A 12,912-nucleotide genomic window follows, 5' to 3' on the forward strand; every position below is an offset into this window, starting at 1 on the left:
TAATACATCTGCTTCCCATGCCTTTTAGAAAGCTAGACCTACATTGGAATTATTCAGTAAACATTTTGCTGAGTGTCTGCTGTTTGTGAGATCCAAGACCAGGGATAGCAAAGATGAGGGAGACAGGATTCCTCTGCCTAAGAGGTCTTGGGGAAAGGATGTGTATTTGCATAGATAATTACATAGTTGTACGGTGAGCTTGAGCTCAGCCTGCTGTGGGCTTTTGAACTGAGCCTTGGGTATAGACGAGGACAGGGAGAACTGTAGATGGAGGTCACCCGTGGTCCATGCGCGTGGCAGCAGACTCTGCCGAGCTCGCGCATGTGCAGAAGGTGTCTGAGAGGAAGCAACCCCCTGGAAAGGTTGGTGGGGTTGCCCCCAGATCCTGTGGCAGCGCAGTGCCCTGTGCAGCCTCACGTGTGCCTCCCCCCCATCCTCTAGAACTAGTGGCCAGCTCTGGTCATTCAGCCCTGGCGAGGAGTCTCAGCTCTGCCCAGGCTCCTGTCCGCTGTCTAGGTCACCTGTTTCTGCTCACATCATCTCCAGGTGTTCTGGTGTGTGTAGCATTGTAAAGTACCTATTCTTACAGGATTTGGGCAGAAAACAGAGGTTAGTAACCTGGGAGTCTTGAGGGTTTCATTGTAGTGAAAGTGTTACATAGCCCTCCGGCCAAGCCATGGAACGCTGTACTAGCTTCCCCAGGGCCTGGGTCCCTAGAATGTTTGCCATGGAGAAAATCACTTGAAGGGGGGGTAAATCCAGCCATAAATATCCAAGGGGGCTCTTCAAATTTGAAAAACACCTCAGAAATTGGTTTTGAGGCACCCAAACACAGTGCTGTATCAGCAAGTGGCCACCAGGTATCTTGGCTACCCAGTGAGCATCCCCTAAATTTTTTTTTCTTTTTAAGATTTTATTTATTTATTTGAAAGGCAGAGTTACAGAGAGAGAGTGAGACATAGAGAAGTCGTCCATCTACTGGTTCAGTCTCCAGATGGCCACAACAGCTGGAGCTGGGCCAATCTGAAGCCAGAAGCCAGAAGCTTCTTCTGGGCCTCCCACATAGGTGCAGGGGCCCCAGCACTGGGCCATCTCCTACTGCTTTCCAGGCCATAGCAGAGAGCTGGATCAGAAGAGCAGAGGCTTAGCCCCTACGCCACCCCCACTGTGCCCCATCTCTCTGAAGGCATGCGAGGCTTTTTTTTTCCCCCCATCAGCTCTCATCCTGTGCCTGCCCCCTTGGTGTCGCTGCACTGACTTGTACTTGTGAACCTTAGGGATTCGTGGGGCCTCCCTCCTCACCTCTCTGCCTAGACTCAGGTTACAGATGGACTCACAGTAAACCAACCCGAGCCTCGTGGCCGTGGCCTGGAGCAGCATAGCTTCCCAGCCTGAGCAACGGCGCGTCCCACTGCATCTTTCTGTTCATCTGGAGCCCCGTCTGCTTCCCATAATGCAAACATGGTGGGGGGTCCGTTTCTCCCTCACAGGGTGCTCACTGAGGTCCCCCGTCTGTACATGTGCCCAACACCCTCCTTTTACACAGAGAGGTGTCTCATTGGCAACTTGAAGCCCGCACTTCCTGCAGATGGCCAGTCCTCAGAGCTCGGACACAGGCTCTGCTGCCCTTGCCCAGGGCTCGCCCAGAGGACGCCTCCCTGGGGGTGTCGCCCAGTGCTGTCCGCCTGGCACCATGAACTGTGGGGCAGTGCATCTGTGCGCTCAGGGGACCACTGCAGTAGGTTTCTGCAGCATCCCTCTGGCTAACCTGTGGCTGCTCTGGGAGCTCCCAGGACTGCAGGAGCACACACAGTGACCCGCTGTCAGCAGGGGAGAGTCTCAGAGCCACCCTGGGCCCCAGCCCCGTCCCTGCTCTCTCACTTCCTCCCCTCATTCCCACCGTAGGTATTTATGGAACACATACTGGGTTCCCTGCCCTGACCTGCAGGCTACCTGTGCAGGGGACACCACACCTGACAGGGACCATGGTCCCCAAACCTATTTTCCTAAGCCTCTGTATTGTTTTTTGTTCTGTTTCACTTATTAAGATTTAAGTTGTTAACAAGCACTTGAAAAAGGGAAATGTGAACTGTTCTAAGAGCATCCAAGGTAATATGGCTTAAATGCTGAAGTTTTCCTGACCTTCTGGTCACCCGTGGATTAAATCGGACAACGTGCTTGAAATCTGAATGGATTAGGCAGGTGCAGGAGATGGGGCTTCCTGCCAGCAACCTCTTTTAAAGCATGCATTTTGCTTTGGACTTTTCTGTTCTGATCATCTTGGGCAACTGATTTGGTTAAGACATTTGATACTCTGAATTTTATCAGCAAGAAAAAAAAGTCCAGAGATAGGCTTGCGTCATGCTCTTAGCGCTATTTCTTTCATACTAGAAGTGATATTGAACTTGTCTGTATTTTCTTTGAGCATTTGACCTAAGTGGGGCAGGGGGGAACATGGCCGGAATTGGGAATCAAGCTGGAAAACCTCCAGTGTTTTAAGCAGTTGATGGGTCCTTTCCAGAATGTTCCTCTGCCCCCTGCAATGCCCGGCAGTGGTGCTGTGCCCTGTGCTGTCCGGGCCAAGTCCCTCCGGTTCTCACACTGTCTGTCTTGCTGTGTTCTAGTCTCCGTCTCCGGGCAGTTCCTCGCCCCTGGGTGCCGAGTCGTCAAGCACACCCCTTCATCCCAGTGACCCTGCTGAAGCCTCCACAAACAAAGAGGTAGGGTGCCATTTTGTCTGCAAAGCCTTCAACCCGTTGTGCTTTATTCTAACACTGCCCTTTGCTTTCTCCAGCCCCTGGGGAGCAGGTGTGCAGTTAACTGTTAAAGCCACAAGGCATCACTGTTAATTAAACAGGTCACTTCCTCAGCACACTGACCACATGGCCCGTGCTTGGTAGCCACCTGGGATCAGTGGCTACTGCACCACACAGGGTGGACGACAGAGCCTTTGCCTCATTGCCAAAGGTTCCCTTGGACAGCTCTGGATATCAAAAAGTCCCTGTGCTAGCATCCTTCCTCTTGGTGCCGCGAAAACTTTGTGATGCCATCCACGTGTACTGGCTATCTGGTCGGGTCCCAGTGAAAAATCTGCCACACAGGCGGGGTGACTGCTGGTCCTGGTTTCCCCAGGCCGTGCTGCCACACTGAAATTCAGAGGAACTTTCTGTGTGGCAGAATATTCTACCCCTGTCCTGTCGGATGGGGGAGCCTTGTGTGCCCACAAGCCCTTGGACTATGACCCGTGGGGCTGAGGAACTGACTTTTCCACTTCAGTCACTTAAATAGCTGTGTGTGGCTACGAGAAACTGAACAGAGCAGCTCCAGAGTGTCCCTTTCGGACATGGCTGGTGTACAGCAGGAGACACTGAGCCATGGTGGAGCGTGTGCAAGCAGGCGGATGCTGCTTGAAAGGGCAGGCGTCTGCTTTCTCCAAGCACCCCCAGCTGTCACCCACACCTGCTTCTGAGCCAGCAGCAGGTAAACACTGGCCTGCAGGGTAATCTGTGGGTGGGCTCAGCCCATTCTAAACAGAGTGTCTCCCTAATCACCTCCCAGGAGACACCATATAATGAGTGAGTGTTTCGCATTCTCCTCTCCTGCTGATCATTTTATGTTAAATGCAAGGGAAGCAAACCATCTATGTGAATGCTTCTAAAGGAAGTCTTCATTAAAATTTACTCTTAAAGTATCATTGGATACTGCATAGATATGAATCATCAAATATGCATGTGGGGGGAAGTACATTTTTAAATGTATTTGATCATTTTAAACCAGGCAAACCTAGACCTGCTCTGATATGTTGATCTCTGGACTCTCTCTGATCTTAATCCTCAGATCCTTAGCCAGTGGGACAAGAGTGACAGCAGTACAGTTTATGCTCATGCTGCCAGCCCACAGTTTGCTTCAGGCTTTATTCATAGCTCACAAGTAGCCAGGAGAAAAGGCTGGCAATAGCCATAATAGTCATGGGAATAAACGTTACCACTGTGTGAGCATTTGTGGTGTTCCAAGCAGCAGGCTGAGAAAATCCAAGGTAGTATTTCACTTACTTCTTGAACGTAATTCTATGAGGTGTAGGTATCATCCTCATTTGGCAGTTGGGTAACTTCCTGAGGTCACAGAGCCCACAAGTGGGTGGCCAGGATTTGAATCCAGAGTTCCTGTGGACCCGTGCTCTGAGCCGCCAGGATCTGCTACCCTGGGCGGACAGTGCTTGTAGGTCATGGCTGCCACTGCAAGGTGGTTTCTTTATTATTACTCCAAGTGTCAGGTCTCCAAGCTCCATACAGGGTTTGTGCAACCCCTGGAAATCTCAATGATGTCAGTCTTTAACTGTGCAAATGTGACTTTATTAATTCTCAAATGTTAAGGGGTCCACTGATGTTCATCTCAGTCCACATGCGAAAAAACAAAGGGCTCATCAGCCCACTGAATATTCAGCATCTGATTATGCATCAGATATAATAAGCAAGGCAAATTTGTTAGTTTCTCAGCTCCTACAAGACTTGGCACATGTTTCTGCATATCCTTAGAAATAATGATGAAAATCCTCTTTGTGTGCAATAATTAGACTCTTTCATTTCACAAAATTCTTTTTAAAGAAAATTTACTACCCCAGAGACTAAAGAAAGCGAGTCCTGAGCTCATGAATAAAGAATAAGTGAATGCATTACATGCCCGCCATTGTAGCTCTCAAGAAAATGGCAGCTTTTAGAGCTATGGACTAAAATAATTCTTTTGTAACTTGTGCTCAAATCTGGTCACTGTCTTGGAGATTAGCATGCAGGAAAGTAGCCTAATAGCCCAAGAAGATGTGAGTGGACTTCTTGGATGTACCTGAAAGCTAAGCCCCACCTGGGCCTAAGGGCAGAGAGATTGTTGGGAAACCATAATCAACAAGTATTTGACCCTCATGGAGAAGCTAGTTTTCATCTACATGCCATGAAGTTAACTGGATGTTTAGACTTAATTGGCTGAGGGTACTCAACTGGACCTGTCTTCTCATGTGGGCCAGTGCTGGGGTTCTCTTTCCTCCTAGCCACACATCCTGGCTTTTGCTTGGTGTGCATTGTTCCATAAATGCAATAGCATGCGGTAGACTTCTGTTCCTGCTCCACAAGATCCTCACTGTCTTGGGCATCTGGAACCATTAATCTCATCTCAGCAAGTACATCTGCAGTAGGCTTACTGGCCAAAGTGCAGTGTGAGGTATATTGTATGGTCAGTGTTGAGTTCCTGTCATTGTCCTGAATTGAGTTAGAGTCTTAAAACTAGGTTTCTTCAACTGCCCCCAATTTCTCATGTTAATAGTTTCAGCATTATTTTGCAAGTGGTAACTCACCATCTTTTTGTGAGTGAAGAGTGTTAAATAGAATGCTGCAGTTTGGAGTTCCCCCATCACAGCCCAGCCCTTACTCAGGGACCTTTCCTCCTCTGGTCCCCCAGGGCCTCCAGAATTTTGGGCTAGCACCCTCAATATATGAGGCTACTTCAAAAATCTTGTGGGAAATGGAATTAAAATACAAGTTTATTTTGGTACCAAAAAACCTGAAATCCACACATGTGAGGAGTCTTCACAGAGTTCATGGAAAACATGCATTATGAAAACACTGTGCATTGGCCAGCGCCGCGGCTCACTAGGCTAATCCTCTGCCTGTGGCACTGGCACACCGGGTTCTAGTCCCGGTCGGGGCGCCAGATTCTGTCCCGGTTGCCCCTCTTCCAGGCCAGCCCTCTGCTGTGGCCAGGGAGTGCAGTGGAGGATGGCCCAAGTCCTCGGGTCCTGCACCCCATGGGAGACCAGGAGAAGCACCTGGCTCCTGCCTTCGGATCAGCACGATGTGCCAGCTGCGGCGGCCATTGGAGGATGAACCAACAGAAAAGGAAGACCTTTCTCTCTGTCTACTCTGCCTGTCAAAATTTAAAAAAAAAAAAAAAAAAAAAAAAAAACAACAAAAAAAAACCTGTGCATGGATTTTGAAATGTTTTTGTACCAAAATGAACTTACCCTTTACTTCTGTTTCCCAGGCACTCTTGCAAGTGCCCTGCTACTTGCTATTCCACATTTGGTCTAGGACAGGACGTTTGCTTTTGGAAGGAGCCTATAGCACGTTTTTCCTCCTCTGAGAGCTGGCATTCAGTCAGACTGCAGGAGCTCTAACTCCTCATCCAGCTCCAGCAGTGCTGTGTTACTTATATGAGAAATTCCAGGCTTTTATATTAAGACCCCACAAAAGAGGAAGTTTGAGGTAATATATGATAATGATTTGTATAATGGAATATTTCGATTGAAGTAAATCTGTAAGAGATGAAAGGAAGAGCTGCTTTTTTTTTTTCTTTAACTCCAGCACACATTTTTAGCACAGTGAGAGATAACTGCAGTGGAGACTTAGGTCTCCAACACAAAAGTCTCTAAGGGAATTCTTAACTTCCACATGCAATCATGGTGTTGGTGCTTTTACTCATCAGCAGTTTTTTTATGGAAATGCAGATTCTTCAGAATACCAATTGTGCCCTTGTTACCTGATTACAGGTTTTGATCTATGGGATACTGTTAAACTGACAGACACTAGTCTGAAGTACAGAATTTTCAGATGATCTAAAATGCGAATGCACTATTCAGAGTTTTAGACAACCCTTAATAAATACATGCATATGTTTATCCATATTTTTTCTAACCAAAAAATGGTCAATAACTGGTTTGTAACTGCCACTGGTGATGCAGTTCCTTTTAAACTTACATGGATGGTTGTGTTAATGCATATTTCACCATGCTGTGCCCTTTTTGAAACTTCTTTGTCTCAATTTCAGTCAAGAAAAAGCTTGGCTTCCTTCCCAACCTACGTTGAAGGTAAGAGCTGAAAAAAAAATAAATATTGAGCATGATGTCATTCCATGAACTTTTTAGCATGACAGGCATTTGAGGCGCTGGGATGTAACACAGTAGTGGAGAAGCAGGCCCCAGAGTCGCTCATTCCCGGTGTTAAGAGAATCAGAAGCTTAGACTGAAGTCCAGGAGCTGCAAACCTCTCAGAAATCCTCCTTCCCTCACTCCTGATGGAGATCAAGACTGGAGGCTACAGGCAAGGCGCGGGCTTTACCCATGGTCAGTAGTGGCCGCGCTGGATCTGAAAGCCAAATCTCCTTGCCTCTAGCCCACTGCACCTCTTCCTTCCATCAAGGACAGTTCAAGTGGGAATGAGCTTCAAGGGAGAAATGTTTGTCCTCTTTTTAAGAAAGGCCTTCCCAGTGATTCCAGCTACTGCATGGGTGAACCAGCGATAGTAATGCTGATCAGACACTTACTATCAGGCAGATGCCTGGGACTATTCTAAGAACTTGCATTTAATAACTAATTAGCTCTTGCGAAGTGGGTTGTTATATCCTCAGGTGACGCATGAACAAACTGAGAAGGGATATTGATAGGGTCCATAACTTGCCTGGAGTTACAGTGTTAGCAAGCAGCAGAGCCAGGCTCTGACTTGATAGCTGGACTCCACAATATATTCCTTGGAACCGGAATTCTCTGCAGGGCTGAGCTCAAAAGGGCTGTGGAAAATGCACATCATCGTGTAATTCCATTCCCCTGCCCCCAAGCTTTTTAAAGCTGCATCATAGTGGTACAGGTTCTTCACTGCACATGGGCACCTAGACGATGCCAACACTCAGTTCACACCATGCATCCCAGTTCGAGGTCACATTGCCACAAAGGCAGCCTCTCCTAGAGGTGACAGCTGTGGTCTACCGGGGGACGGCAGGTGCTGCTTCAGGTAGGAAGGACTGCCCAGGCATGTCTCTAAGTAAGGCCTTTGGAGCCTGGTCCTGAGATACCAGGATTCATCAACCCTCAGGCTTTGAGTCCGAGACGAGCTCATAGTTTTGGCTTAGTTACCTAGCTTGCTTTTTCCAGTAACCTGTAAGTGAATGGTATAATTGGGGGGGGGGGGGGGTGCAGTCCCCCAGAGAGTGCCCTGGGAGGTCTTCCTAAGTTTGGAAACCTTCCTTCATATTTTCAGTCTCAGCATTAACCCAGGTGTAAGACTCTAATTCCACAGAGCAGCCTGGGGCATCGCTGGAAGCAAAACCCTGTACCAAAAGGCTACAGTGAGACCTGTGCCTCCTAGATGGGTACCACCATGGCTGTCACTTATTTTTAGCTTCTAAAGAATACACTAGCACAGACCCTACATTAACTTTAGGCAATTAGTGTGATACAGCGATATCCAGTTACAGTCATGGCACAAGATCACAGGTCAGACTTAAAGTTTGTTTAGCCCTGGTATTTGTGTCTCTGACCTGCCTAGCATTCATGCGGTCACTTAGTTATTACTTGGATTGCTTTTCAACATACCTGCAGATCCATACTTACTGCAGAGGAATAAAAAGACCTAAGTCAGACATGAATATATGATACTGGAAGTCCCATAGAGAAGGTGTTACGTTTTATTCTAAAATTCATTTTTTTAAAAAAGTGGAACTTTTTCTAAGCGATGTTATGATTCCATTGGGAACTTACAGAAGACTGGCAGTCTTTTATTTTGTGTAAAACATAGTGTGGGGCCACATGGGGCCATCCGCTGGTATAGTAGAGCAGTGCTGCTTCCCTGATACAGTTAAGTGTACTTCCTGAGTCCTCCTCCCACCTCTGCAGTTTCAGGGTGGGAACTGTGGCTGTCGAAAATAATGTAGATAACAGGTATGCAAATGACTGTGCAAATAACAAGGACTGATAAAGAACATATGGTATGCAGTGGACACCGGTTGGTCTTTCGGGAACTTCAAGCATAAGATAAGTAAGGAGTCTCATTGAACTACTACAAAGACACCTTGTGGAGGCCCTTCCTAACACAATGGTCAGTTCCTGCTTAACCACCACTTTAGTTTTAGAAACATTCATCCGTTATTTGAAGTTTGTACCCTGATAAGTAGCTCAGCTCAAGATGAGCTTGATATTATAGGATAAAAATAAAAAGCATTTCAGATTAGCCCTCCAAGAGCAAAAAGCAAAGTATTTCCATTTCAAGTTATCTAATTAATTATCTAATTAAGGTTTTAACAATGGGTGGAAAAAACTATATTCCCTCAGATAAGAGCATTCAACCCAAAGGAAGTACGTGTTTTAGTTACAGATCAAAATGCCTCTTTTAAGATGTATTTATTTGAAAAGCAGAGTTAGAGATCTTCCATCTGCTGGTCCACTCCCTAAATGGCCACAATGGCCAGAGCTGGGCTGGTACAAAGCCAGGAGCTTCTTCTAGGTCTCCTGTGAGGGTGCTGCTTTCCCAGGTGCATTAGCAGGGAGCTGGATTGGAAGTGGAGCAGCCCATATAGATGCTAGCACTGCAGATGGCAGCTTAACCTGCTACCATGGTGCCAGTCCCCAAAATGCCTTTCTTTTGGGCCAATGTGCAGTGGCACAGTGATTTAAGCTCTTGCTTGTAACAGCAGCATCCCGTATCGGAATGTAGGTTCAATCCCAGCTACTCCATGTCTGACCCAGCTCCCTGCTGATGCACCTGGCAAGGCAGCAGCACATGTCCCAAGTGCTTGGGCCCCTTCCATCCATAGCAGAGACCAGGAGTACAGTTCCCAGCGGGCTTTAGCTTGGCCCAGACCCGGCTGTAGCAGCCATTGGGCAGAAAAGCAGTGGACGGAAGGTTTCTCTCTTTCTGTTGCTCTACTGTTCAGATAAATCTTTTTTTAAATACCTTTTTTAATGAACCTGTTGCAGTTCTGTGTTAGTCCCAGTGATGTGATTTCAGGTGAGGCGTAAGCTGAGTCGGTTAGAACTCTATTTAAAACAAGTTTGGTTTAAAAGGTAGGTCAATGAAAACAGAAAAATTTCCTTTTACATCGAGTTGATCGGTGTGTGGGTGCAGCCTGGGAACAGTAGGACCTATAAGTCAGCAAGATTGGCAGCATAGAATCATGGCTTTAGGGTAACCTTATCTGTCTTGCAGAATTGGGGCCAATTACTCAAATGAAGACCTTTCAAACCAAGGCCCCAATTCTCTGATTTGCAACACTTGTTTCCTCCATTATGGATTAGAATGGAGGGAGGGACAAATAAATGGGTGGCAAGTAAGAAGAACCGTGGTAAAACCAAGTCTCATAACAAGACCAACTTCACCTAACCAAGTATCTGCTCAATAGCTGGTGAATACCCACAGCTTGAGAGGCAGAGATGAATAGAATGTGGCGTTTGTCCCCAAAGAGCACAGCCTAACAGGAGACATGACATCTGTAACGTTTCATCCTGACATAAATACTTGCATCATTTCTCACAGTCAATGACTTGAGCAGAATGGGAGACTCAGGGCCTTTGTTTGAAAATGAGGGGTGGGTGAAGGACTACGGAGGCTGCCTTAGCACGGTATGGGAACCCTCAGCCCCTGGGCTTATAAGGCCCACAAGCTCATTTGGCTGGCCCTGCCAAGACAGCCACAGAATCCAGTCATCTACAGCAGGCTAAGGTTTACACAGATAATGTTGTACGACCTGTTAATGATGCTGTAAATATCTAAATGGTGATTGGCAGAACAGAAAGTTCCCCACCCCCGCCTTAGGCTGACAGGTGCACTCAGCTGCCCAGGGGTCTTCTGTGTGGCACCCCTGGCCCTGGGGAGGCTGCACTCACCTCTGCTGCTCCGTGTCTTCCAGTTCCCGGACCTTGTGACCCTGAAGACTTGATCGATGGAATCATCTTTGCAGCCAGTTACCTCGGCTCAACCCAGCTGCTGTCAGACAAGACTCCCTCCAAAAACGTGCGCATGATGCAGGCCCAGGAAGCAGTAAGCAGGATCAAGGTGAGGGGGCGGCGGGCAGGGGCAGGCCCCCACACAGTCCACTGCGCCATCCACACCTGTGTACACAGTCCCAAGTTAGGGGATCATAGTGACACCACAGGCGGTGCTTACCCAAGGCTCCTCAGACCACTCTAAAAGAAAATAGAGTCCCACAGTGTTCTGAGTGGCCAACCTTGAGGAAAAATAACAATGACCATGAACTTGGAAACGTCACTATGATGAGTAAGGATGTGATTTTGAGTCTCGCACGGATCCCTGAATTTCAACCAACTAGCCATCAGTTAGTTGCAGAAGTGGTTCAAATTTGGTGGCATTGCTTTTGAACTAATTGAGCCTGGTCCAGCTAGACTGGACGGGCTTGCTTCAAATAAACCATGAGATCCACTCTAACCTGCGCAAGTCAGTGCTGAGCTGATGCAGTTCCAGCCTGTTTGACACTGTTTCATTGACACTTAAAAAGAACAAGCCCATCTTCTCCAAAAAGAGCTACTTTGATCCCATTTAAGTCACTCACCGCTAGTTTGATCCAGCCCTTCTTTGCCAAAGCCACCGAGAATCCTGGACAGACCAGGAGGACCACAGGGACACATCATTCCATTCCTGCAGTCCAGAGACCACTGTGCCACCAGCATCCAGGACTGTGCACAAGGCAGCCCCCCTGGAGCCATGAGGCCCTTCTCCCTAGAGCTTCAGGCCCGGGTTTCATTTCCAGCAAGTCAGAATAAACTAGGAGTCACCAGAGTGGGCTTCATTGCATTTCAGCTGGTCAGACTCGGGTCCAAGTCAGGGAGGAGCATGTCATTTCTCACGCCTTCCCTCTGCCACCTTCCCAGGTTGCATCTAGGGTGGATGTGGGGTTGAGAAAGGAGAAGCAAAGGCCAGCAGGAGGCAGTAAGAGAGCAGCCTCAGCCTGTCAATCAAAAACAAATGCCTCAAGTAGTTAGGTGTGCAGGGTGGTGCAGTGCCTGTGGGAGAAAGAAAAAACACAGCAACTGAAGGGGTGAGTTTTTTTATGCTCAAGCTAAATAGCACAAATGAAGGGATGAGGAATGAGGCCAGTAGATGCACAGGGTGTGCCAGAGGACCAGAGAAAGGTGTTAGGGCCCAGGTACCCCAGGAAGGTATGGGAAGTCTGGAGAGGTGAGACGCCACGTTCAAAGAGCTGCTTGGTCCAGGCCCCTTGCCTAAGCCAATTCCTGTGATAGTGATGTACCGAGACTGTCGGGTGCTGTGATACAACTCATGTGGCCCTTGATGTCTTTGCTAGGATGACACTGAGTCCCCCCAGCTGCGTTATTCTGCAGCTGCTCAGGATGCTGTGTGGTTGTCCCAGGTCCCCTCTCATTGCTTCCTCATCAAGCCATGTCCATTGCACCTGCTGCTGTGGCCTCCACGTGTCGCTTGCTGCTCTTAGCACTGCTCTGCACCCACAGGATGCACTTCTCTCCGGAGCTCAGAGCTGGCCCTGCCCTTCAGTCTCCAGAGTGCAGACAGGGAGTCTGTCCTGCAGCTTTTCATATTCCTCCTGACAGGTTGGGTATGAGCGTGGAGAAACCAGAGAATAGAAAGGTGGCCTTGGTCCCAACACTGATAGGTGACACCCAGTGTGCAGAGGCCGGGACCTACCAGCTTCTTCACGCAGTTGTCTGCTACATCTGGATGCTCACACATTCAGGACCCTGATGCTGTGGTGGTACGTCTCCTAAATGTAGCCTCTCCCGGGAGGGCAGATGGGACCCTGCTCTTGGCCCCGGCCCTCACCACAAGTTCACAAAAGCATGTAAAAACCTCACATTTGTAGCTTCCAAGGCTTTCCAACTGAATAATGCCATGCACAGAACATCACCTGTTCATAGGAGGAGTCTGGAGGGAGTGGGTGTTTGGCGCAGCAGTTCCAACACTGCCTGGGATGCCTGCAGCCTGTAACAGAGGGTGTGGGTTCACGTTCCAGCTCTATCCCAGTTGCAGCTTCCTGCTCATGCATAGCCTCCTAGGCAGCAGGTGAGGGCACACAAGTCACTGAGTCTCTGCCACTCATGTGGGAGTCTTGGACTGAGTTTTCCATTCCCAGCTTTGTTGGCCTGGCCTAGGCCCTGCCACCAAG

General features: G+C 48.3%; 1 protein-coding gene across 4 annotated transcripts in view; it reads left to right on the plus strand.

Moving 5' to 3' along the window:
- APBA1 (amyloid beta precursor protein binding family A member 1) overlaps positions 1–12,912 on the plus strand; it is a 216,642-nt gene that overhangs the window by 177,436 nt on the left and 26,294 nt on the right. For all 4 annotated transcript variants that reach the window (XM_051846428.3, XM_051846441.3, XM_051846433.3 and 1 more), the window contains 3 exons: positions 2,625–2,720; positions 6,814–6,853; positions 10,663–10,808. In XM_051846428.3, the coding sequence (XP_051702388.3) occupies positions 2,625–2,720; positions 6,814–6,853; positions 10,663–10,808 (282 nt within the window). The remainder of the gene's footprint in view (positions 1–2,624; positions 2,721–6,813; positions 6,854–10,662; positions 10,809–12,912) is intronic.

Source organism: Oryctolagus cuniculus, chromosome 1 (genome assembly GCF_051225735.1).
Source record: "Oryctolagus cuniculus isolate XC-2025 breed Fujian yellow rabbit chromosome 1, ASM5122573v1, whole genome shotgun sequence".
In the NCBI taxonomy this organism is placed as follows: Eukaryota; Metazoa; Chordata; class Mammalia; order Lagomorpha; family Leporidae; genus Oryctolagus; species Oryctolagus cuniculus.